At 35.6% G+C, this 24,658-nt stretch overlaps 1 protein-coding gene across 2 annotated transcripts in view; it reads right to left on the reverse strand.

Moving 5' to 3' along the window:
- The window catches only part of HGF (hepatocyte growth factor), a 78,533-nt gene that overhangs the window by 38,075 nt on the left and 15,800 nt on the right, over positions 1–24,658 (reverse strand). Inside the window, exons 5-7 of one of the 2 annotated variants that reach the window (XM_027574640.2) lie at positions 22,165–22,307; positions 16,256–16,376; positions 14,766–14,884 (exon numbers count right to left, since the gene is read on the reverse strand). In XM_027574640.2, coding sequence (XP_027430441.1) covers positions 14,766–14,884; positions 16,256–16,376; positions 22,165–22,307 — 383 coding nt within the window. The remainder of the gene's footprint in view (positions 1–14,765; positions 14,885–16,255; positions 16,377–22,164; positions 22,308–24,658) is intronic. The other variant, XM_027574641.2, reaches the window with a different exon arrangement.

Here is a 24,658-nt window from a genome sequence, read left to right on the forward strand (position 1 = left end):
AAAAGAAATATTAAATTTAAGTAAAATCTTTTAATCTGTCATCTACCTCTTAGTTTTAATTTGCATATGTATTACTAGAGTTTTCTGTCACATAGGTTTTTATAAAAATTGAGTAGAATAAAAATTCAAGTTATTATTGCTCTCTCACTCAACCTAAAAGAATGAGTTACCATGGTGGACTCAACTGTAGGATTTCTCTGATCATGAAATAGAATATTCTAGCTTGGTTTTATCTAGACTAGTTTGAAAGAGCATCATATAATAGCACTTAAATTTCTTGGATCTGTCCATTCATTAATATTAGTTGTAAAATCTATTTATTAATTTTAAATATGTTTTTTAATCAGCTTTCTTACTTTAGAAATTGAAAAAATCTATAAGTAATATAGTGACTACATAGGGAGATTAAAAAGCACTATGTTGGGGTACCTGGGTTGCTCAGTCGCTTAAACATCTTCCTTTGGCTCGGGTCACCATCCCAGGGTCCTGGGATGGAGCCCCATGACAGGTCCCCAGCTCAGCGAGAAATCTCCTTCTCCCTCTGCCTCTCCCCCTGTTCATGTTCTCTCTCTCTCAAATAAATAGATAAAATCTTTAAAAATAAATAAATAAAAAATAAAAAGGACTATGCTATAAGTTTGGCCATAAGAAATGTAAGAAAGGGAAAAGTTGGTCTAGAGAACAGTTATTTTTTTAAATAAATTTACCATTATTATCTCCATTCCAATTTTCTTTTCATTCAAACACTAAAATAGTATATTTTGAATAAATCTTTAAAGGCATTCTACTTCCGTGTGTCACTATAACTAATATATGCTGAATAGACAGTATTTCTTTTTGCTTTTTAAGATTTATTATTTATTTATTTGAGAGAGAGAGTGTGCAGGGGGAGGGGCAGAGGGAAGAGCAGGCTCCCCTTGAGCAAGGAGCCTGATGTGGGAGTCGATTCCAGGACCCTGGTATCATGACCTGAGCTGAAGGCAGATGCTTAGCTGACTGAGCCACCCAGGCGTCCCTAGACAGTATTTCTGAAATGACTATACAAGTAATCCTAATTAGTTTGTTTAAATACATATAAAAGTTGGTAATCTTATTAACCATTGTTTTCCTCCAGTATGATAAATATATTCTAAGCTGGTATGTTATTTTTTTAATCAATTTGTTAGTATTAAAAGAAATCAGTTGTTTCTAGGCAGATTTATTTCCTGGTTTTTTCCTAGTCCAAATACAATTCTTACCACATTTCATGCAGATCATAAAAATCTCCATAACAAAGTAAAAAAAGTACAAACTTAAAATTTTACTACAACTTTGACTTTCTCTTTTGTCTTTAATGTTTATTTAAACAAAATGTAACTGAAAACTTTCTACAGCAACTAAAATTCATAACACCTTCTCAAAACATACATGAAAATATTTACGGTTCAATAGAGTAAAGTCAATGTAAACTCCCCGGTTACCTTTACAATCTAAATGGTCGTTAAAGATGTCCCTGGATAAAACTCAAGCTGACACACTCTAAGACAGTTCAGGATTTGAATAAATGCCTTTGATTCATCCATTCTGGAAGTATATGTATCATTTCTCAAAAGAAGTCAGAACTAAACATGCCTTCAGAGGCTAGGGATGTCTATAAAAGTGTTCCATATTTAATAGTGTAAGTTCTTTTTAAATGGCTCCTCAATTTTAGTTAAATTTATTTCTTTCTGGAGCGCCTGGCTGGCTCAGTCGGTTAAGCATCCAGCTCTTAATTTTGGTTCAGGTCATGATCTTAGGGTCATGAGATTGAGCCCCAAGTGGGACTCCATGTGCAGTGGGGAGTCTGCTTGAGATTTTCTCTCTCCCTCTTCCCCACCCTCTGCTCACACGTGCTCTGAATCTCTCTGAAATAGATAGATTAATCTTTAAAATGAATGAATGAATGAATGAATAACAAATATAAATACATAAATAAATTTCTTACAAATAATTACTCTTTATGGGGTGTAATGTTTCATTTCATTGAGTTCCATGCAAACTAAGGGGAACCTAAGTTTGGAGTTATTCTATGAAACTCAGTGAAAAAGAAGGAAGATTAATTAATGACCATGTCAACCACTGGAATATGTTGTATAAACAGATTTCCATAAATTGCCCTTACAGTAAATTTTCTTCAGTTCCATTTAAAATATGTTTTTATTTCTTATGTATCTACTACAGGGAATGAAAATTTGGCTCAGAAAAACCTTAAATTAAAAGGAACTTCAAATGGAGATAAGCAAAATGTCCAGAGATTGATCCACAAACTGGTCATTGACAGTTGATTTCTGAGAGTTAATATATACTGATATGGGTAACATATATCAATTCAGGAAGAACAAAATTTATTGGCCTGAAGAAATGACTTGTATAGAAAAAGTTAGTGCTAGTTAATCAAGTCCTTTATGATTTTAATATTAAAGTTTTTAGATGAGGGGCGCCTGGGTGGCTCAACTGGTTAAGCGTCTGCCTTTGGTCATGATCCCAGGGTCCTGGGATCGAGTCCCACAGCTTTTCCCTCTCCCTTTACCCCTCCCCCTGCTCGTGCTCTCTCTCAAATAAATAAATAAATAAAATCTTTAGAAAAAATAAAATAAAGTTCTTAAATGAAATAGAAAGTAAGATGGATTTTATAGGTCCTCAGGAACAATATTTTATCCAAATGAATGCCACCAAGCTACTATATTTCTGATGATTTGAGTTAATTGTTAAATGATTTGAGGTTACTGGGTGTATGTGGGGGGACATCTTTAAAGGGTGATAACTTTAAAACAGTTAAAATTCAAGCTTGTCCTGACATATTTCATATCTAATTACAAAACTATTATGTTTAAAAGACAAAAACAAGTGTCTCCAGGAACTTCTCAATTTATTACCTTAACATTTTAAGAAGAAAAGTTTTTTTTGTTGTTTTTTTTTTTTTTAGAGAAGCAGACTCCCTGCCAAGAGCAGGGAGCCCAATGAGGGACTCCATCCCAGGACCTCGGGATCATGACCCGAGCCAAAGGCAGACACTTAATCGACTGAGCCACCCAGGCATCCCAGAAGAAAAGTTTTTATTTCCCCCACTTCTTGGACACAAGTTCCTGGGAAGCAAACTGAGTTAAGTAGAACCCAGACAAGGAGAGGAAGGTCAGATTTAGGGCAGCCAGAGCAAAAGTACTTCAATTAATCTTCTTAGGGACTTCATTATCTGTCTGGGTACTTCTACTGTCTTACTTTCCTATGTATTTGTGTGTGTTTGGTTTTATTTGTTTATTACTGACCTATTTTTCTCAATTATTACTGTGACATTGTGAACATGTAATCTAAGAACCCAGTCTTGGTGAATTTCAAGATCAATAAGGGCTAGATATGGGTCCATCATATCTTACTGAGAACATAGCTAGAGGCTGAGTCCATAAGAGATTAACATCCTCTGCTCCTTGGATGCTACAATGTCAATATAACATTAAAAATCAGATATCATTTCTAGAATGTGTTATTAGACAAGAGTAATTGGATTTTCAAAGTAATTTTTTTCATAAATACCTTTATTAAAGCGACATTTTGTAGAAATAACCCATGACAATTAAAATTTGAAACACAGAGCCTTAAACTCAAAACAATTTAATTTCACTTTTTTTAATAAAAGGAGATATAATTAAACAAATAATTAAAATTCACGAAGAAATCAATATCTATGAAATTCAGTGAGGAACCACATGTTCATCAGAAAATTTTAAGAGGAATCAGAAAATTTTAATAATAATTTCACATGTTCATCAGAAAATTAAAATTTTAAATTTTAAAATTTAAGTAGAAAATGAAATTTTCCTAATTTGAGGGAAGAGTTTTCAAATTTTAGGAGTATCTGTGAAAAAAAATACCTATATTACAAAACCTTAAGTAAAATAAAAGAAAAAACGAATAAAAATATTGAGGAAAATATTTCACTGTTGATTCATCCACTAAAATTCCAGTGTCAAGTTCAGAGACCTACTGTTGGTACTAAATTTGCAACTCAATTGCAGAGGTCCCCAACAAGTTTTAATTAAAGATTTTTTTCACCGCAATCATAAAATCCTCATTCTTAGTTGAACAGTTTTTTTCTTAACTTTCATCAGTATAATTTAAAATCTTTGATATAAATTTAAGGAATCACTAAATACTCACTTAAAGACAGTGTAAGTTAAAATGAGTAAATAAAAAAACACAAGTTTGGATTTGTTTTAAATAATTTGGATTATTTAACAGATTGTAATCTTTTGGTGGAAACTCAAACCTTTTGAAATTACAAAAATTACACAATACAAAGAACTACTGCACATTAATAAAAATAGAGCATAGTACAGAATAAATATAACTTTTCATTAGATGTTGCTATAGACCAAATGCTTGTGTCTCTCCCAAATTCATATGTTGAAATCCTCTTATTAGACAAGAGTAATTGGATTAATGTGATGGTATCAGGATGTAGGGTTTTGGTGGGTGATTAGATTATAAAGGCAAATCCTTCATAAATGGGATCAGTGCCTATATAAAAAAGACACCACAGAGCTCCTTCATCCTTTCCACCATGTGAGGAATCTTCTGGCACCTTGATCTTTGACTTCCCAGGCCCCAGAACTGTCAGAAATAAATGCCTGTTGTTTAGAAGCCACCCAGTCTATGGTATTCTGTTATAGCAGCCCAAGACAGGCCTCAACAAAATATATATAAAAAAAAATCTAATTAATAATATTCTTTTTTTAACTTTTACTTTAATAAGCATCCGTATCTTTGAAATATATAACCTCAAACAACTTGATGGCTTTATTTATTCTTATGTTTTAATTCAGTGGAAATATTCCTTATGATTTTAACTATGAACTGGCAGTATTGAGATAATATTTTTCATTAACTAAAAAGTGCCCTCTGAAGTTAGTGAATCTGTATTTATCCCATTTGACACTCAGCTCCTACAAGTGACCTCATAAACAAAAACTACATGATTTCTGGTGGCAATTATAGAATAAAATGAAACTTCATGCATATTATTTGGACACATATTATCTAAGGAGGACCATGTGAATGATTTTTCGTAGACCATTTACCTGTGTTGCAAATGTTTCATTTTTGTTGCCTATGTACATAGTTCTTACTCAAACAAGATGAATTTTTCTTCAACTGCAATAAAATAGTCTCCTTTATCTGTCCTACTATATAAATAGCAAAAGTTGGTACAAAAACAAATGTTTCATGCCAATCAATTTGGGAAAAGCTATTAAATTTGGGGAAAACTATCCCTTTGGACTTAAAACTTTAACATGGGATCTGAATAAGGGAAGATTCTGAAGTGTCCAGTGGCCAAACAAAGTTAAAGAGGCACAGAAACATCCCTAAATATCATCTGATGTTGATCAAGTTATACACAAACATTTTTGCAAGTATGTCTACCAAGCACACTGAAAATATTAGAAACTCACAAATAAGAGAGTTCCTCACAAATAAAACATTTGTTCAAGGCTGTCAGTAGTGGCTACCCTTTAGAGCAAATGTAAATATAGTTATATCATCCTTAGTGGCCTATGAGTGAATAAATGTTTTTCTTTGATGACTGACACAAAATTTTCTATTTGGAAGTGCTTTACAAAGAACATGTGCTACTGACATTTTTCACTGTCCTTTTACAACATAATCAAATACTGTGGGTGCCTTTTGGAACATTCATTTACTTTGCTGGTATGGATGTGTTATGATATTGGCTATCCTATCTGGTCAGGAACTTTGAGGTTTGAATAGATTTTTTGAGAGAATAAACATTAACTGTTATGTAATCCTTGAGATGAACATCTTGCCACCCAACAGAAAAACCACTAGAACAAGATGTCTAATTATAAATCTGATCCATTTTCTCTATGAAAGGCTAGCCAAATTTTTGCTAAGACACCACACGGTGCTGATGGAGGTCTGTGAAAGGCAACCGGAGAATCTGAGTGCACATTTATATTACAGAGAGCCACGTCCAGAGCTCCATAGCCTTTATATGAACAATAAGTAAATCCTTACATTTACATTCCTCTTCCCCACCCCCCAAAAAATCTAAATTTCCCAGTGGTGGTAAACTGTTGCTGTTCTTTTGCCTATAGCTAGGAGCAAGTTGTTCCATAGGCCATTGGACAAATAACTGATTATTCCTTGGAACACTTCAGCCCAACCCAATCTACTCCCACTTCAGCTACTGAAGAGACTGAAACATAGGGTTTACTTTATCATGGTCCCTGGAGATTAAGAACAGTATGTAAAGCTATTCTTCCATCAACGGACTTGTACTCTTTGGGCCACAAATGGCAAGATCAGGCTCAATGAAAATTTAAAGAGCTTCTTGTTTTAAAATTGACATGGGAAAGTAGTATAAAGACCTCCAAAGTACAAACCTCAAATTGCTTGCACGTTTGCTTTCCATGTGAACCTAGAATTCCTATCTGAAACTTTTCCTTGGACTTTATCCAAGCCTTTTCTGGTATAAAATGCTCAAGAGACAAGACTTTCATGAAAGGTCTTCAGTTCTATACTCTTATTCCTTAGAAGATGACTTGAAAAAGACCTCCAAGTATAAGATCTTTCCCTTGAGAAAGGGTATTGTTGGTATTGTTTTTTCCTGACTCAGAATACAATGAGATTTTATGTCTATTAATCTCTGTTCTAGCATTGGATGAAAGAATACAGAGAAATAAAGGCTTTCTTTAAGAAAGAAAATAATTATTTTCCCAACATATAAGCACACAAGGTTACATATTCTCTTAAAATGACACCAGTGTCCATTGGTTACTGAAAGGAAGAATTCTTTTATTTATTACCAATGGCAACATGCCTGTATTAGTCTGCTTGGACCACCATAACAAAATACCATAGATTTGATGTCTTAAACAGCAAAAATGTATTTCACACAATTCTGGAGGCTGGGAAGGCCAAGATCAAGGTGCCAGCCAATTTGGTTTTTAGTGAGAACTGTCTTCCTGGCTAGCAGATGGTCACCTTCTTGCCATGTCCTCATATGGAAGAGAGAGAGAGAGAGATCTCTCTCTTACTCTACTTATAAAGCTACTCATCCCAGCAAATTAGCATGCACATTTATGACCTCATTTAACCTTAATTACCTCCTAAAAGCCCTGTCTCCAAATATAGTCACATTGGGGATTTAAGGCTTAAGTTATGAATCATGGGGAGGGTTGCACGGTTCAGTCTATAACAATAGTTTGAATAGAAAGCTATCAAAGATCTGCCTAGGTCACATTTCTGAAATGGAGAGTTGTTTTACAGGTATAAAGTTTCACTTGTTAGATGAGCAAATTCTAGAGAACTAGAGATCTATACAGCGTAGTACCTATAGTTAACAATACTACATCATATACTAAAAAAATGTCGAGAGTAGATCTCAAGTTAAGTGTTCTTACACATACATAAAAAACGTGGAGGCAGGCAGGAGGAAACTTTTGGAAGTGATAGATATGCTTATTACCTTGATTGTGGAGATGGTGTCATGGGTATATGAGTATATGAGTATGTTCAAACCCAGCAAATATTAAATCCATTAAATATGTGCAAGTTATATAAACTACACCACAGTTAACTGTTAAAAAATTAATAAATGGTTCTGGACATTTATGTGTCTAGAACTTAAAAAGAAAAGAGAAGAAAGAGGAGGAGAAAAATAAGGTAAAACATAATGAAACTTGTCTATTTTTTGGTAAAGAAAAAGCAACAAATGAACAAAATATCTCAGGGAAGCATGAAATCTCAGGATGAGTTGAAATGATAGGAAGAAATCTTCCTGGGTGGTAGTGTCTGAGAAAAGCTAAGTTGTCATATGAAAATCTAGAACCATAAAAAAAAAAAAAAATTCCAGGAGACACACACACACACACAAATGAAAAACTACCACTGTGTAAGAATAACACCCTGTCATGTCCAAGGCAATGTTGCTGACACAAAAAGAGACATGATCTTTGCTCTGTGGGAACTTACAAATTTTGATAGAGCTATTAATCAAATAATTTCAAAAATAAATGTAAAGGCCAACTCTGAGAAGTACTTAGAAGGAGAGGTTTATGGTGGTATAAATATATAATAAGGAATTTGACCAAGTCAGGGAAGTCAAATGAAGAAATGATAACTGAGGAGATAGTAACAGAGTTGAAATTTGAATAATGAGTAGCTGTCAACTGGGTGAGGAAGGGAGAAAAAAATTTTCAAGGCAGAGGAGATGGCAGGGGTAAAGGAACTGTAAATGAGAATGTGGAAAATATGAAGTACGGGAAGTAAGCTATTCTGGCTGGAATAGACAGCATGGGGGGAAAGGTGGTAGTATAGGAGGCCGGAGGTATGGGTAGGGAAGTAAAAGATGGTCTTGCTTTGTCTTTTATTCGAGGTTGAAGGAAATCATTGAAGGATTTTTGCCTGGGGTGTGTGCGTGTGTATGTGTGTGTGGTGTGGTGTGCTACGGATGGGAAATGGTACACGCAGATTTTTATATCATTCTGTTTGCACTGTGAAGAAGGGATTGAAGGGGAAAACTAGCAAATATGGATTCAACTCCTTTCAGAAGGCCACTTAAATATTCAAGGCAAAAGTAACACTCTCTTGGATGAAGGAGACAGCAAGGGAGTGAAATGGGCAGATTTGAGAGGTACATACAAAATAAAATTGTCAGGTCTTAGCGATGGACCGAATGTGAGGAGTAAAGGAAAGAGAATGTCTAGGATTATTCTAGGTTTTTGGATGTTAAATGTAATGGTGGTACCAGTCATACAAAAGAGAGGTGAAAAGCAGATTAGACCATGCTACAAGATGAAAGAAGAATATCAGAAACAGCTGATAGATGATGGAAATCTCCAACTGGGTGAGTCGCTGGTGGTGAGAGATGGAAAACAACGGGAGCAGCCAACAGGCATATGCCAGTTAATGTATATTCTAATGGGACCACACCCCATTTTTCTGAAAAATATAGTTATTTTTCATTTTAAATATGTTGTATTTATTAGCATCCAATTAGATGACTATTTGTAATGAATTAATATTTTTTAATTTATATTTTAACTCCCAATATAGTAAATATTGATTCATATAGTCCACATACACGATTTGGGATTCTCAATAATGGTAGAGTGTAGAGATATCTTCAGTCCAAGAAGTTTGTGAACAACTAATTTAAATAATCAGTAAGAATTTCTATGACACATCAAACAAAAGACAGCTTTTCAATTGCCAGAAAACTATTTTCACTTCACAAAAATATAATTTCTCCCAACAAATATTATTATTTCTCTCTGAAAAGCAGTGAACTAATCTATGGAACAAACTATTATTCAGAATATAAAGTGATTATAGAGGAAAATCAGTACTTCATTCAGGTACTATACAGGACTTCCAATCTTGTTATATATTTGCAGTGTCTTAAAATTCCATATACCTGGAAATCTGTGAAAAGTTATATAGACAGATAGACTTAGATGTGGATGGTGCAGAACAAAGGTCACTTTGTGGAGCACATGTGAGAGATGGTCATGGGATTTTTAAGGGAAAAGATCCATAAAGACACCCCTACCCACTAGCTCCTTCAGGCCAGGATGTTACAGTTCAGTTCCTTCCAGTTCTGTTCACTCAACTCAGACTTTCTCAGGATAACTTGGTGAAATGACTCTCTCTACGGGACTCAGTGAGCCTACTTCAACATGGAAGTGAAGGACTTGACCTGAGACTCTGAATCAGAATGATACTGACCCCTGAAATGATCAGTTGCCTTCTACATGCTCCTGTTGCCTGAGGAAGAAGCCCAGTAGAGGAGGAAGAACACAGAATAGGAGCCAGAAATAGGTTGACATTCGGGGATGGGGCACAGAATTCTCTCAGGAGAAATGGGAATGCCTGGACCCTGCTCAGAGGGACTTGTACAGCGATGTGATGTTGCAGAACAGTAGGAACCTGGTCTCTCTGGGTGAGGATAATTAATTTCCAGATGACGGGATCTGCCCTTGGGTATCTGCCTTTTCCCTCTGTGCCTCTAGGGAGTCCCTGCACTGACTGACTGAGATAGAAACCCTACTGACTCAGAAAAGGAAAGCTTCTTAAGGCAGCATCTGGACTTGAAACTTGCCCTTCTTCAGATGACCAGCTTACTTGATTCCACATCAGGGGTGGTTCCAGAGCTTAAGTATGCTAAAACCTTATGGCAACTTTAACACATCCAGTTCCCTCTTTTCTACCCCTGTGCTTTTGATTCAGTAATTCTTAGAAGAGAACTGGATATATGCACATTATACTGTTCCGGACGCATTCAGGAGGAGGCAACCTGTTCATAAAATTTTGAAACCGCTTTTCAGCTTTCTTGAGGTATAATTGTCAAATAAAATTGTAATACATTTTTTAAAAGGTACATAGCCAGAATCTTTGTGAGTCGTTGCCATTTGGGTAGAGATCACCTTCTGAGGAATATGGCGTGGAGGATAACTGAGAAAGCCAATAACGGAACACTGCAGCCCAAATTCACTTTCAGAGATGTGCTCACTGCATGTAGGATTAAAAGTTGGAAGCAAAGTGACAGGAGCAAATCTGTGGTTCATTCAGCTATTTAATAAATAAAAGGAACAGAGTGCAGTATTCAATGCCTTGGCTCTGAAAGGTGTGAATATGCCCATGTCAAGGCAATGTCAGCTTTTACTTTACTAGTCAGAGCCAACGATCTGAAATTTCAATTTTGTCATAAGCCTTGGAGTGTTTTGTTCACTTCTATATCCCCAGAATCTAGGAAAGTGTTTCAGGTATAAGAACTAGACAGTAAATATGTATTGAATAAATCCTGTGGAAAGGGGACTGCCAGTCTTTTTTGTGTTTTCTGTATGCCCCCTGGAATTGGGCTCTGCAAAGGTTTTGGCTGTCACTATTTACCTAGGATTTTGCATGAGCTTCAGAAAAGACTGAACTTAGATGTGCTCTGAGCACAGACATCGAACACCTACACCTCGACACAAGAAGAACTAAACTTTCTTACCTTTCTCCTCAAAGTTACATGTCTCTCAAATATGCATCATCTATCCAATAACTTAAAAAATATTTAAGACTTTCCTCTTTCCCTATCTCATTTCCCGCTACATCCAATTTGTCATTATGTATTGGACACCCAACCTCTTCAATATTGTTCCCATCCTTCCTCGCCTTGTTATTCTCCCTGCTTGCTGCATTAATTCATGTGACTGAATTAATGCAGCCTGTTCAAATTAGCTCTTCTCAGACCCAGCTGCCTCCTTTCTCAGCCCTCTCCATGCCAATTACTGGGAATGTACAGTAATTCTTCTGGTTCAGTGGTCGTCAGCTGGTGGTGGTGTTTTTGGTTTTGCTTTTATTTTTTGTTCCTGTTACTAAAAGAATTTTGAGAAAGTAATTATGTTCTCTCACATGTGTTTAAGTTGACATCTACATTTTTTAGGGCAAGTTTAAATAGCTGCAAAAGATGTGATTTCTAGCATATGTTAACTACTGACATCTTGAAACCAAAATTTTTATATCACACTTTTGAATGGATGAATGGACTCTAAATACTGGAGTGATTTGATACCTACCTGTTCCTGGATAAGTGTACATTATCAAGCTCTTTTACTCCTTGAATCATTTTTTTTTCCATTCCACTTTACCTATGGAATGTCATTTGAATTTAATGTATTTTATGTTGGAGAGACTTTTATTCTTCACCCCATCATACTTTTCTGAAATATTTTTATATATCAAAATTAATTATTTAAATTTCTTGTGACCACAGAATTCTAAGAGATAAATAGACATATACACCACACACACACATATATACACACATGCGCATATATGTATATATTCTGGATAGAGTTATGTAACTATTATTAATACATAAGTGATAAGCAGCATGAATATATAGTATTTTCAAAGGTCTCTTGATTTAGTGTCACCAAAGTTTTTATACCCCAGGACAACGCACCACATTAAAATTCAGGAAGGCCGGGCAGTTTGCCTTTGTTCAGTAAAGTAGGAAAGGGAAATTGTGAATGGGAAGGAAGGATTTTGAACTTGACTAATTCCTTAGGAACACATTCACTTCAAGCAGAAGATTTGGGGCAAGAATTCATATGGAAGTAAAGGAGCTAGAATTTGAACCTCTAGGCTGTCCTAGAGGAGAGTCTTTGTGTTGCTGTGGGCTTCATGGATATCAGTTTTGAGACTTCTGTACCATGTCATACAGCAGAAGTGAAGAGACTTTGCAGGTGTAAGTGAAGTCCCTAATAAGTTGACTTTAAGTTAATTAAAGGGAGTTTACTGTGGGTGGTCCTGACCTAATCAGGTGAGCTCTTTAAAAGAAGATGTAGAAGTCAGAGGCTCAAACTAGCAGAAAGCTATGCGGTTGGCCTTGAAGAAGTAAACTTCCCTATTGAGAGAGTCATGTAGTAGGAAGCATCAGGCAATCTTTAGGAGCTGAGGACCTCGGCACTGCAGCCACAAGAAACTGAATTCTGCCAACAACCAGTGAACTTGGAATGGGATGCTGAGTCTTGAATGATACAGTAGGTCTGGCAGGCACCTGGGTCATGGCCCTGTGAGGTCCTAAGCAGAGAAGCCACCTGAGTCATGCCTGGACTTCTGACCCACAGAAATGATGACATAATAGGTATTGTTTTAAGCCACTAAGTTTTTGGTAATTTGTTATACAGCGATAGAAAACTGTTACACAGTTAAAACCATCACCAAATGTCTTGATGCTGCATCACAGGCAGTACTGTAAATGTAAGCCAAAATATTTGGAAGCATATTCATAAAACATTATCCCATATGCTTTCCAGAATTGCAGAATGTCAACTTCAGTTCATTTGAATAAAAATGTAGTCTCCATATATGATTTTACAAACTAAAAGCTTTCCTGTAATGAAATATTTCTAAAATATTCCCAATGCTTAAAAGATTATTTTGTTCTCAGCTATATAGGTTTGGCTTACAAATTCTACCACCCTTTTCTTAGAATTAACATCCTATAAACATCATCCTCTGTTTAACAAAGCCATCTGAATCACTGCATGTTAGTTGCATAATTAGCCAACTCTTCTTTGGACAGAAAAGAAAAAGAAATCTATCTAGTAGTGAGGAAGTATCACATTTACTTTATTTCTTTTCTCTCACAACGTCTTTTAAAGTAACCAAACACTGGTTGGTAAATGAATAGGAGGGAAACAGTGAATGTGCAGATGAATATGCATGTGAACATGCGTGTGTGTGTGTGTGTGTGTGTGTGTGTGTGTGTGTGTGTATTTATACGGATCTTATTCCAGAGACAATTTATAAGAGTACCTAAAACACACACACACACACACACACACACACACACACACACACACACACGATGGAAGGGGAAAATGTTGGTTTATAGTACCTAAGTAGTCTAAAAGGATGGAAAGATTAACAAGATTTTAAGTCAATGAATGGAACTAACCAAATCTATACAGAGAAACACTGTCACAAGAGTCATCTTTTATTTTAAGGGACCAAACAGATGATTCAATTTCCTTGGAACATTGTGTTCACATCGAGAGCCTACCAGATTCTGCAGTTATTTCACATATGCCAGATTCATCCTCTTTCTATGGGCTTTATTTGAGTTGTCCAGAACATTTCCTTTTATTAGCAGGTCTAAGTGGAGAGAGATTTACCTTGGCAGTATCACGGTGTGGATAATATTGAATTAAGTTTGTTCAAAGGAATATCTCCATCAGGCTGTCCTAGGAAATTATGCAAATACCTATCCCTATCCTCAGAACTGTCCACTTATTATTTAGGCTGCTGGTACCTGATCTTATGTAGATTATTTGTCCCTCTATATATGCATACCTTTATATTATCAAGCCAATTTATAATTACAATTTATAATACCTTACTAAATTCATGTGAGTCTACTGGTCTTAAAACATTTTAGGATCCAGCTGAAAAAAGAAGACCTGTGCTGATAGAAATAAAAGCATGGCCAAATCTAATTATCCACTATTATTTCAAAGAGTAAAAATGTGTAAGTGGGGAGGAGAGGACCAAGTATACAGATTTAAAGAGATACCACAAAGCAAGTGAGGAAAGAAACTTTTATCAGAAATGCAGGAGTGTTGAGTAAAGACCAGTACATAGAAAACAACCGTAGCACAGCTCAAAGATGGGTTGGTACAGAACACAGGCTGTGGACAAGGCAGCCAGAGAGGTGGGGATCAGCCACTAGAGATTAAGGATGTCTGTGAGATTCTTCCAGTAGACTTATTAGTCTTCATTGCAACTCTGTTGTTCACCAAAAGAGGTTCACAGTCGCTTGACAGCTTGTGTTATGTCTGGGGAGGAACGGTATGGAAAGGATACCAGACTGGAAGGTAAAATCTAAGGTGCCAGCTTTTATGGCCTTAATGACATTAGGATACTGCACATAATCCCTGATCCTTTTCTCCCTCAGTGGATTTTTTTTTTTTAAATAACATGAGAATGTTTAGGCCTTCGCCATAAGTATAAATGTTTTGTGTGTTTGTGTTCACTTGCATATTTATCTCTTTCCAAACAATGACCCTCTGAAAATTCCAAAGATTTGGGTAGAATTATATAACACATTCTTAAAATATTAAAACCTACACACATTAAAGCATCAAGTAAAATAGCTGTTAACCTGTCTCACTAATAATCGCCTGCTTAGATCCAGTCTGTGAGAGGAAAAGGAAGCAATAAATTTGACCTTAACTTACCGCACATTTTAATTGCACAGTACTCCCAGGGGGTGTCAGGGTCAAGAGTATAGCACCATGGCCTGGGCTTGCCATCAGGATTGCGGCAATAATTATCATCAAAGCCCTTGTCGGGATATCTGCAAACCACACCAAGAAAAGTGTCACGTAAATCTGCCTGGAAACACCACCCACTCCTCAGCTCACAAAATAACGTTTGACCTAGCTTGCCTACTACTAGATGGGGGAAGAAGGTTTTCTGTTGCGCCTTACAAGAACTAATTATCAACTATTGCATCTGTTAGCTTACATATCTAGTAAGTACAGAATACATCCCCTTTGTTAGTAAGTTAGGCCCATTTGGTACCTGTCCCCCAGTTGAAGTCCCAAACTGAGTCCTCTTCTCACAAAGCCCAATTAAGGACAGATTACATAAACAGGACCTCAGGTAGAATGCTCATTAAGAAAAGGGGTCCTTTTCTGGGGGCAGGCTTAAAGTTCAAACTGAAAGTTAGGTTTCAATAGTTCTGTTACTAATGATAGCTCAATTTTGAAAATAGAGCCCTTCTAGGTCATGCCCTCTCCTCCACCATGGCAAGAGAGAAACTCCATCACACCACTTTCTCTATACCCACCTCCCTTTAAATTAACAGAGTCCTGAATTGGTGACTTGATTTTAATTGCTACCATATTTCTTCTGCACTCACTTAAAAGACAAGAGATATACTTAAAAAAAACCCCAAACACACAGTTTTAATTTAATTTAAGATAATAACAAACAAAAAAAAAGATAAAGAAAAGCACCTTTCAGAATGGTGGGGATAGAGCTTCTGCTATAATTGTTTATATTTTTATTCTTTATAATAAAAATAAGGGGATTTTTTCAAATCAAATATTTCATATGAAATGAATGAACCAAAGTAGACATATATATTTTTTAAACCATTTAAGCTCAAAACCTATTCCTGAGGAGAAAAGTAGACTTGGTTGCATGACTTCTCCAGATTGGCAATTCCAAAACATGCCAGGATAAAGCAGCCAAAGAACTGTTTGCTCCACCTTTCATTCCCTTTCTATGGGCATGACCTATGTCATGGTGTCACACGTGTGACCCCACTTTACCTAAGTCACTGAAGATGTGCCTTTAGAAGGACATTGGCTTGTATTTAGCAATAATGCCTCCTCCCATAGCTTGGACTGTGGTCATTACTTAATGAGCCTCTGTCTTTGTCCTGCCATGGAAGAGAAAGAGGAAGCTTCTGTTAGTGCTCCCCTTCTGCACCCCACTGATGCTCCTGTGTTCAGGACCATTATGTTTTCAGGGACTCCGTCTACTCAGCAGAGACCACTCAAAGGTGTAGCCAGCATTCTCATATACTTCATCATTAGTCCCTTTGCCCCAGGACTATCCAGAAAACATGATATAAAGAGAATTTCTAAGGCAGTTTGTCATGGAGCAAATACCAGTTTGTAAAAAGAATCATTGGAAGCATGATTTGGTAGTATTTTACCTTTCTGGCAAGAATTTGTGCCGGTGTGGTGTCTGATGATCCCAGCGCTGACAAATCTTGCCTGATTCTGTATGATCCATGGGACCTCGATAACTTTCCCCATTGCAGGTCATGCATTCAACTAATAAAATTAAAGTATGGCATGTTAATTGCTTCTGACGGCAAAATCAAGAACACCACTGTTCCATTGAAAGAACAGTAAATCACCTGTTTAACAGAAAGATTTTTAGAACAATTTATGTACCATTTTAATGTTGAATTGGGCTCTAATGTCCATAAAGAGTGACATAAAATTCTCCCTACAGTGCTCTTCATGTAGTTTACATGGGATTTGTGTAGTTAGCTGTACATATTGACCATAGGGCCAGGTTGCTACCTTTCTAATTTTTCAATAGCTGTCCAAAAGGCACCCAGAAACTGGAAATATAGGATTTCAGTGTCTATACTGACTGCAGAATAATTCTCTTCTCTCAACTTAAGCTCCAAGCACAAAAACAGGAAATACACAACTTAAAATGGGTACACATGATACCCCTAGGGTTAATGCCAAAATCAGGACCAGGTAAACTTGAGAGATCAACTTCAAACGTAAGTGTGGTACTATTCAAAGAACAGGGATATTTTAAAAGAAATCATGGTTCCTTTCTGTTCCTGAGTATCCATGTCGAATAACTGGGCAGACTTACATTCTTATCTAGACTAGGATAGAAGATGACCTGCTATTGAACTCCGTGTACTCACTGTCTTTAAAATGTATAAGCTCGTGTAATTATGCAGGATCCTACTGATGATTCTGTGAGGTTAATTAATAGTTCTCCTCTGGCTGGCCTCTTATGTCACACTGAAAACTCTGAATCACATCAGCTAGCTGAAAATGAGACTTCTCAAATGGACAGGTTGATTTGTAGCACAGCAGGAATCCTGTGGAATAAATCATTGCTTGGCTTTCTCACAAATCCGGCAAACTTCCCCAAACACATCATTTGTATCTTGTGACTACTGATCATCTAACTTTAGCCAAAGCAGAGAAAAGATATCAATGTTTAGCTTTATCCACTGGTATCTAGCCTAATAGGTATTTGTAATAATTTGGGATATAATATTAGAATAATCACTTCTGGACCTTTGATTTTTATAACCTAATAGGACAGTAACTACTAACTTACTGAAATATAAGACCATTTGGCTTGATCCATCTACTTCTTTTTATGTTGCTTAATCTATGAACAAGACAAAGGACCAATTCAGCTTCCTCTCATTCGATTCTGAGTTTTGCCAGACTGCAGTCAGTAAGCACCTGAACTATAAATGAGAGGTGCTCTGTTTGGCCAAGGTCATTTCCACATTAAAATGCTCAACCCTGGACTGTGGGCACATCTCAGCTTTCCAGTTCAATGGGGTACAGATTTATTTAGTTCCCTTTTTCAAAAGAATTCAAGGTTTGATATCTTCACAGAAAATGATGAGGCATTTATTATTCTTTGTTCCTTTGTACTGAGTCAAAAAATAGAATAGAATACTATGATCACATGTAAGAAATAAGTATCCACATGTACAATCTCTAATCTTGTATGGTACACAGGGATATATCTATGTCTCCTTTAGTAGTTGCAAGTTGATAAGAGTATATCCCTTTCAAATGAGAGTGAATGCAATGATTTTCTGCAAATCAGTATTGTGGGGATTATTATAAAACATTTTTCCTAAGCTTCAGGATTTTTAATCTTCTTAAGGTAAAATAGCTACACAAATTAAACCGATGATTCTATAAGACAGCTGCTTTGCAGAATGAGTTGTGGTAGATCACTGCTTCTCCAAACCTTAATGTGCATAAAAGTCACTTGGCGATCTTGTTAAAGAGCAAGTTCTGACTCAGAGGATCAGGACGGGGGCATCAGTCGTTAGTTCCCAGGGGATACTGATGCTTCTGGTCCTTGAAATTCACACTGAGTAGCAAGTGTGTGGATAATTCATTCTATTCTAGAAGTTCTAAGTGTCTGGTGGTAATGGCTTTGTAGGAGAGAATGGATTTTACTTGGGTATTGAAGGATGGATGGATTTGGATAAGCTATTATGGAGCAAAATAACATAAAATGGTACAGAAACATAAATTAGTGTGTTATGTTTATAGCAAAGTGAAGAGAGAGTTATGGATGCAGTTGCAGACCTAAGGAGATTTTTTCAAAAATAATAAAAGTCAGCAAGAATAACATAAGATTTTGGTAGGCAGTGAAAGTTGTTGTTGGGGTGGGAATAAAATGTGTCCTGTGCTAGAACTGAAATGATAAGTATGTTATAGTTATAACTTCTTTGATTACTCAGTACTTTTAACATACAAGAAATCATTTGACCCTTGTAGTGAGGTAAACAAGGCTCACACAAGTTTTAAGGGACTTACCTAAAACAGAAAATGTCAGACCTGTGCCTGGAACACAGACCCTCTGACCCACAGTCCAGGGTTCATTCCATTCTTCCTAATTATCTTTTTGTCTCATGTATTTTAATTTGTTTCCCACGCATTCTGATTGGTCATACTTTTACAATAGACTCATAGCAATAATTTTAGAAAGTCAATCTCCCTGCCTTTTCAACACTGTCTGCATTACCCCTCTGCCTTCTTGTTTGTAACAGTAAGTTGCCCTGTTGTAGTCTCACCTATTGGAGGATGGGGAGAAGGGGAGCGAGTAGATTGGCCACCTTACGTGGGCTGAAAAATTTGTTGTTTCACTCTTGCATCAAGCCATCAGGTTACTAATAAAAATTAAATTACCTCAAGAAAGCCAAATTTTAAACTCATAGTCACTTTTCAAACTTCCAGAATTCTAAAAAACTTCGAAGTTTTCCAAGCTCAGTCAAGCAGTAGGGATGGAAATCAAGTCCATCTACTCATGGAGGTAGGGGAAAATATGATCTATATAACACTGCATAGGGTAAGGATCTCCCCTCTTTCTCTATGTTCTTTTGGCTCTTTATTTGCCAGTGTATTATCCAACAGTTCTAGCAAGTTCATCCTTTTAAAAACAAAACAAAACAAAAAACAAAAGCAAAATACTGTCCCAAATCACATAGACTCTAAGTAAATGTTTCTATTCGTAACTAGAGTAGTTTTCCTAAATATACCTCTGGCCTAAATGAAAGTAGAAAACTATATTAACTACACATGAATAGTAATATAAATAGGATTCATTTAGCATCTTTCTCGTCATACTAACCAACTAACTCAAAAATTATTGTTATGTTTTTCTCAATTATAAAACTACAAGTGATCTGAGTTTACAGACTAAAGTAACTATTTTGAAAATATCTCTCAGAACAATCCATGCTGGTGATTACTTCAGCTAAACTGTATGTTTTGAAATATGGATGTTTTCACAAGCCCACATTTATATAATAATTGTTTTATTTAAATCTTTGTTTTTAAAAGTCCTTCTCCAGAGAATATGAAATTATATACATAAAGTTATAGCAGTATTATTTGGGATTTTAAGTGTAAGTTATTATTAAACATAATGATTATGGCTTAATAAAATGTATTCACTTGAATATTTGACACTCATTAAAAAAGACATCTGTTCCAATAACTGATGATTGCTATGTTCTAAATCCCAAGCAAATGTTAGAGCAAGAACTCGGACTTTAGACACCTCAGTTTTTTACAGTATTTGAATTAAACATCAATGCTACTATTTTACTTTATTTATTTTACTAAACAACAATGCTACTATTTACTTACTTTACATATTGTGTAAGTTTCTAAATATGATAAAAGTATTCATTTTCTTTTGGAATGCTTAATATATTTCAAAGATTAAATTGTAAGAAAATAATATTAATCACTGGACATCAGATATACTTCTTTTATGAACCAAACTTTCAGATAAATTTCAGATGATTATTCAGCCAAGAGTTTAATAAGGCTATAACAATTTCAAGAAATACATCTGCATTATTTTGTATATTTTGTATTATGCATTTTATAAATAGCTCTGTTTTTCTCTATTAATGTATTGACAGTGCTTCTTATTTTAGATCCTCTTCAGTAAAATCCTGCTAACGCATTATTCAGTATAGTGTGAATTTGAATATCACAGCTCAATTCACACTCCCTGAAATATGTTTAGCCTATAGGACAGGTGTTGGTTCACGTCTCTCACAGGATTGTTATTCAACTACCATCAGATTTCTAATTACTTCCAGAAAAAGCCTATCTGCAACCGTTAGTGCCACGGTGACCAATAGCATCATAGGCCGCTAACAGTAATGAGCAGTGCCCTTTTATAAGGAAGTGTAATGACCTCAAATTAATAAAGGATAATAGAGATGTACATTCTAATGAGATGAGGATTAACTGGAAATAGGATTTTTCCAGTTACTTCTTTTCTAGCACATTTACTCTACATTGTCTATCAGTCCAGATCTATGCCAATGTATTTTGATGAAGGTTCTTATAAACCAGGGTTGAGAAATCACATTCCCACATGAACTAGGCAGGTAACATAAATACTAAGCTATTTACAGTTTGACCAAGTTACCTTTCCCTGAAAACACTTTCCCAGATAAAAAAAAAAAAAAAAATCACCAAACAAAACTCCTTGCAATGACTTTCAACCTCAGAAAACTGTGATAGTGGGGAGGTCCCCCCAAAAAAGTAGGGTTTTGTTCTTCCATGTGTAAATTTAAAACAAATATTAATTACAGACTTATTCATACAAAACAGACTTGTTCATAACGTTATCACAGATAAGTTTATTATTTTTAAAAGAGAAGAAAACAACGAAGAAGTTATAGTGAACAGAGTATGATATGGAATGGAAAGTAAGAATTTACAAACAGAGATGGAACTGGCTCTAGCACATGAAGTCAAGAATTTTAAATTAACTACAACAGAAAACAAATTCACCTTCTCCATGACAATTCGCTAACAACGGCCTTTTTATGTGATCAATATCAACCTAATATTAAATGGGTATTTATGGAAAAATAGTTCAAAAAAATTGGTTAATAACAAACAGGTACGATATCTTACTATAAAAATTGGACAGCATCCCAGCAGCCCCTACCCCCAAGTACTTCAAAACCCAACTAAATTTCTATCAGAACTTAATCCACGTTTCATTTGGGTTTTTGGAATTTTAGTTTCTGACAGAACTAAAAAAACCAGCTCTGCGGTAGGCAGGTAACTAAGAAAAGTGAAACCACATACAATGCTGAAGTGGTTACTCTTCCTTCTTGTCAGGCCTTCAGCTTTCCAGTACAAGAGTGAGGACAGGGCCCCTTTATGCTGTGAGGGGAGGTAAAAACAGACATGGCCCTAGGGTGCCCGCCCTTCAAGACAGTGTGGGCTCTACGGCTTTGATCTCTTCAGATACTATTCTCAGTGGTGTGTAGTGTCAGTCTATGTATCAAATTTGCTTTCCACCAGAAGGCACACAGGCGGATCGAACTTGCAGTGACCCCTCCCCATATTCTCTTCTGGTCTCATGTACTCTGGCCACACCACTTCAGGGCAGGTTTGACAAAATTTCTGCAGAAGCAGGTGCTGGATGAATCGAATTAGCATTACTCTTAAAGAGCATAGCTTCCTTCGGCTCTTTCAGGTGACGTGTGGGAAGAGACTGTGAGGTATGTGAACTCAAGACAGTAGATGAAGAAGCCCAAACGTTTACTCTCCCCGGAGGGATGCCTCAGGCTCAGTTGAAATTCAAACTGATAACTCTTTTGTATTAATCTGATGAAAATTGGTTTTTTTAAAACATCATGTAAAAATGCTCAGATAATTATATATAGTTGCATTTGAATGAACAACATATTTATTACGCTTTGATTCGTCTCTGTTAACCTTTAACGTGAGTTGCAGTTTTACACAAAGTGGGAGCAGAGCGCCCCACACGGCATTCAGGTTCATTTACCTTCTGAACACTGAGGAATGTCACAGACTTCGTAGCGTACCTCTGGATTGCTTGTGAAACACCAAGGTCCCCCTTCTTCCCCTCGAGGATTTCGACAGTAGTTTTCCTGTAGGTCTTTACCCCGATAGCTCGAAGGCAAAAAGCTAGTTTTAAAATGATAATCATTACAGTATAAGAGCATGCAACTTTATTTTGGGCCTATGAATTTTACTAATTAGTGGGTAAGTTTTTCCTGAAGTACAGAAATCCTTTATTCTATCTCAGACTTCCACATATATTAATTTGAACTTTGTCAGTTTCATCCATTCTTAAAATACTTAAATTTTATAAATATTTACCTAACCAAATTCTCACATTCAACGTCATTAAAAATGACTCATCTCTGGAGTTGCTAATAGCCAATCATTCTAGAACCTAATTGACATTGTTCGAACCACAATTTCAAAGCTCCCCTCAAAGTCAGCACCTGATTGAGCAAGGCCACTGAGGAGAGAATGGAGGAAACTGCAGTTGACCTTGAAATCTCACTATTACATTGCGTATCTGAGATAATTACTTGTTTGTATTGCTTTTCTCATGAAGAATAGCCCTCTTTTTTTTCTGCACAATTGAGAAACAGGTTGACGAAGTGACACCAACAAAGGGTCTAGAATCAAATTAAACCTGGATTCAAATTTCAGTTCTCTCTTTTACTAACTGGAGACCCCAGCAGGTAATTTAGACTCTCTCAGCCTTTTAGCTTACCTGCACATGGAGTATAACCGTAACTTAAAGCATCTTACACTTTATATGGTGTTTTGAGAAGTTCAAAGAGATGACAGAGTAATCGACAGTCAATAAATGCTACTTATTATTAACCTCACTTCACCTAGTAGTCTTTACCCTGTTGTAGTAAAAAACAGAATTACTTATTCTCTTCAAAAAATTTAGCAATTTTCACTGCAACTGGGGTTTAGTGCTTCCAGACTTGAGTTTTTAACAGTTTGCTATTGGGTGCAGAGACTGTAATGCATTACCTTCATTTGAAATTTGTAATGCCCTAGTTATAGTGTTCTTATCACCATAAAGTATTTCAACACAAAATCAGAAAAATCCAAAGCCGTTTTTATTCATTTGTACTGCTTGTGGCATTGGCACAACGATGCTTTCTTCTGCTAGACTGAATGCAAAAAAATCGTGTAAGGAAGAATATATATCTGTGGGTAACCCTAAACTTTTTTTTTGAAAACCAGTTACATTTTCGACACTCAGTTCATTGTTGCTATAAAGCTTTATTTCTACTCTTACTGTTTCTGAGTTCTAACTCGTAGTTCTAGTGAAGTCAAAGGATTTTAGTCTCTAAGTAAAAACCGTTCAAATGTGTTTCCAATCCACTGAAACTTATTTATAAATCATTGTTTTTTGTTGTTGTTGTTATGTTGTGACACAAAATGTATACGGATGTGCATTGGGTACCGAGAAATATTTTGCAATGACATTTTTTTCATTTGGACATGAAATATATGAAAGTTAAGTCCTCAGAAAATATAAATTATTCGTTAAAAAGAGTCTATTTTAAGAGACTTACTCCTAGCCAAATTTTCAAGGAAACTGGTATTATAAATATTATGAAACTCCAAAATGTCTTTAGATAGAATTTATATCCTTACTTAATTAGAATTTTAAATATGGGGAAACAAAAATTAGGCATTAGGCCATATGATTCACATAAATTATAATACAATTAAATCTCATCATGATTTCACAGTTCCTAACAGTATTTAATTTTAAAAGAAAAAGAAGGCATCTTTTTTCTTATTTTTGGTCCTTTTATTCCAGAATAGCTTTTGTTTGTTCCAAGCTTGAAATTTTCTTTCAGTTTTGCCAGTTTTCCAACTTTACAAAGTAAACTTCTAATGAAATACTTATTTTTCTGATAGAATCAAAACTTTTACTTCAGATTGTTTTATGTAAAGTAATACATAAAGGTATCTTAAAAAATGCTCCTATAACTATTTTATGAAAAAACTTGGTATAGTAGAGTAGAAAGAATAAGTAATTGTTAATTACAAAATCTACATTGTTGCCCCATATATGGCACTTGGCTACTTAGATGACACTAGTCCTTAGTCCCTACGCAATTTATTTACTCTGCTTTTCACTTCTTCACTTATATATGGAGTGAATTTGATTATTATAAGGTCCTTTTTTGTCATTTTATGTATTAGGTTTACTTAGAAGAAGTTAAATAATGGATTTAGTACATGTTAAATACACACATATTAAATATCTATGATTTTAGAGAAGACTTGTTGTATACACACACACAAACACACATAGAAACACATATACCTTGCCAGTGGATTTGTAAAGCTAAAAAGAAGCTGTAAAGAAGTAGTGAATGAATCAGTCAATGGTTTAGTAGTAAACATACAAGTATGGAAGGGAGAAAAAGTAGAAATCAGAACTAGATATGGCAGAAATATGAATAAAGTTTTCTCACTGGAGTTAATAA

The sequence above is a fragment of the Zalophus californianus genome, chromosome 12 (genome assembly GCF_009762305.2).
Source record: "Zalophus californianus isolate mZalCal1 chromosome 12, mZalCal1.pri.v2, whole genome shotgun sequence".
Classification (NCBI taxonomy): domain Eukaryota; kingdom Metazoa; phylum Chordata; class Mammalia; order Carnivora; family Otariidae; genus Zalophus; species Zalophus californianus.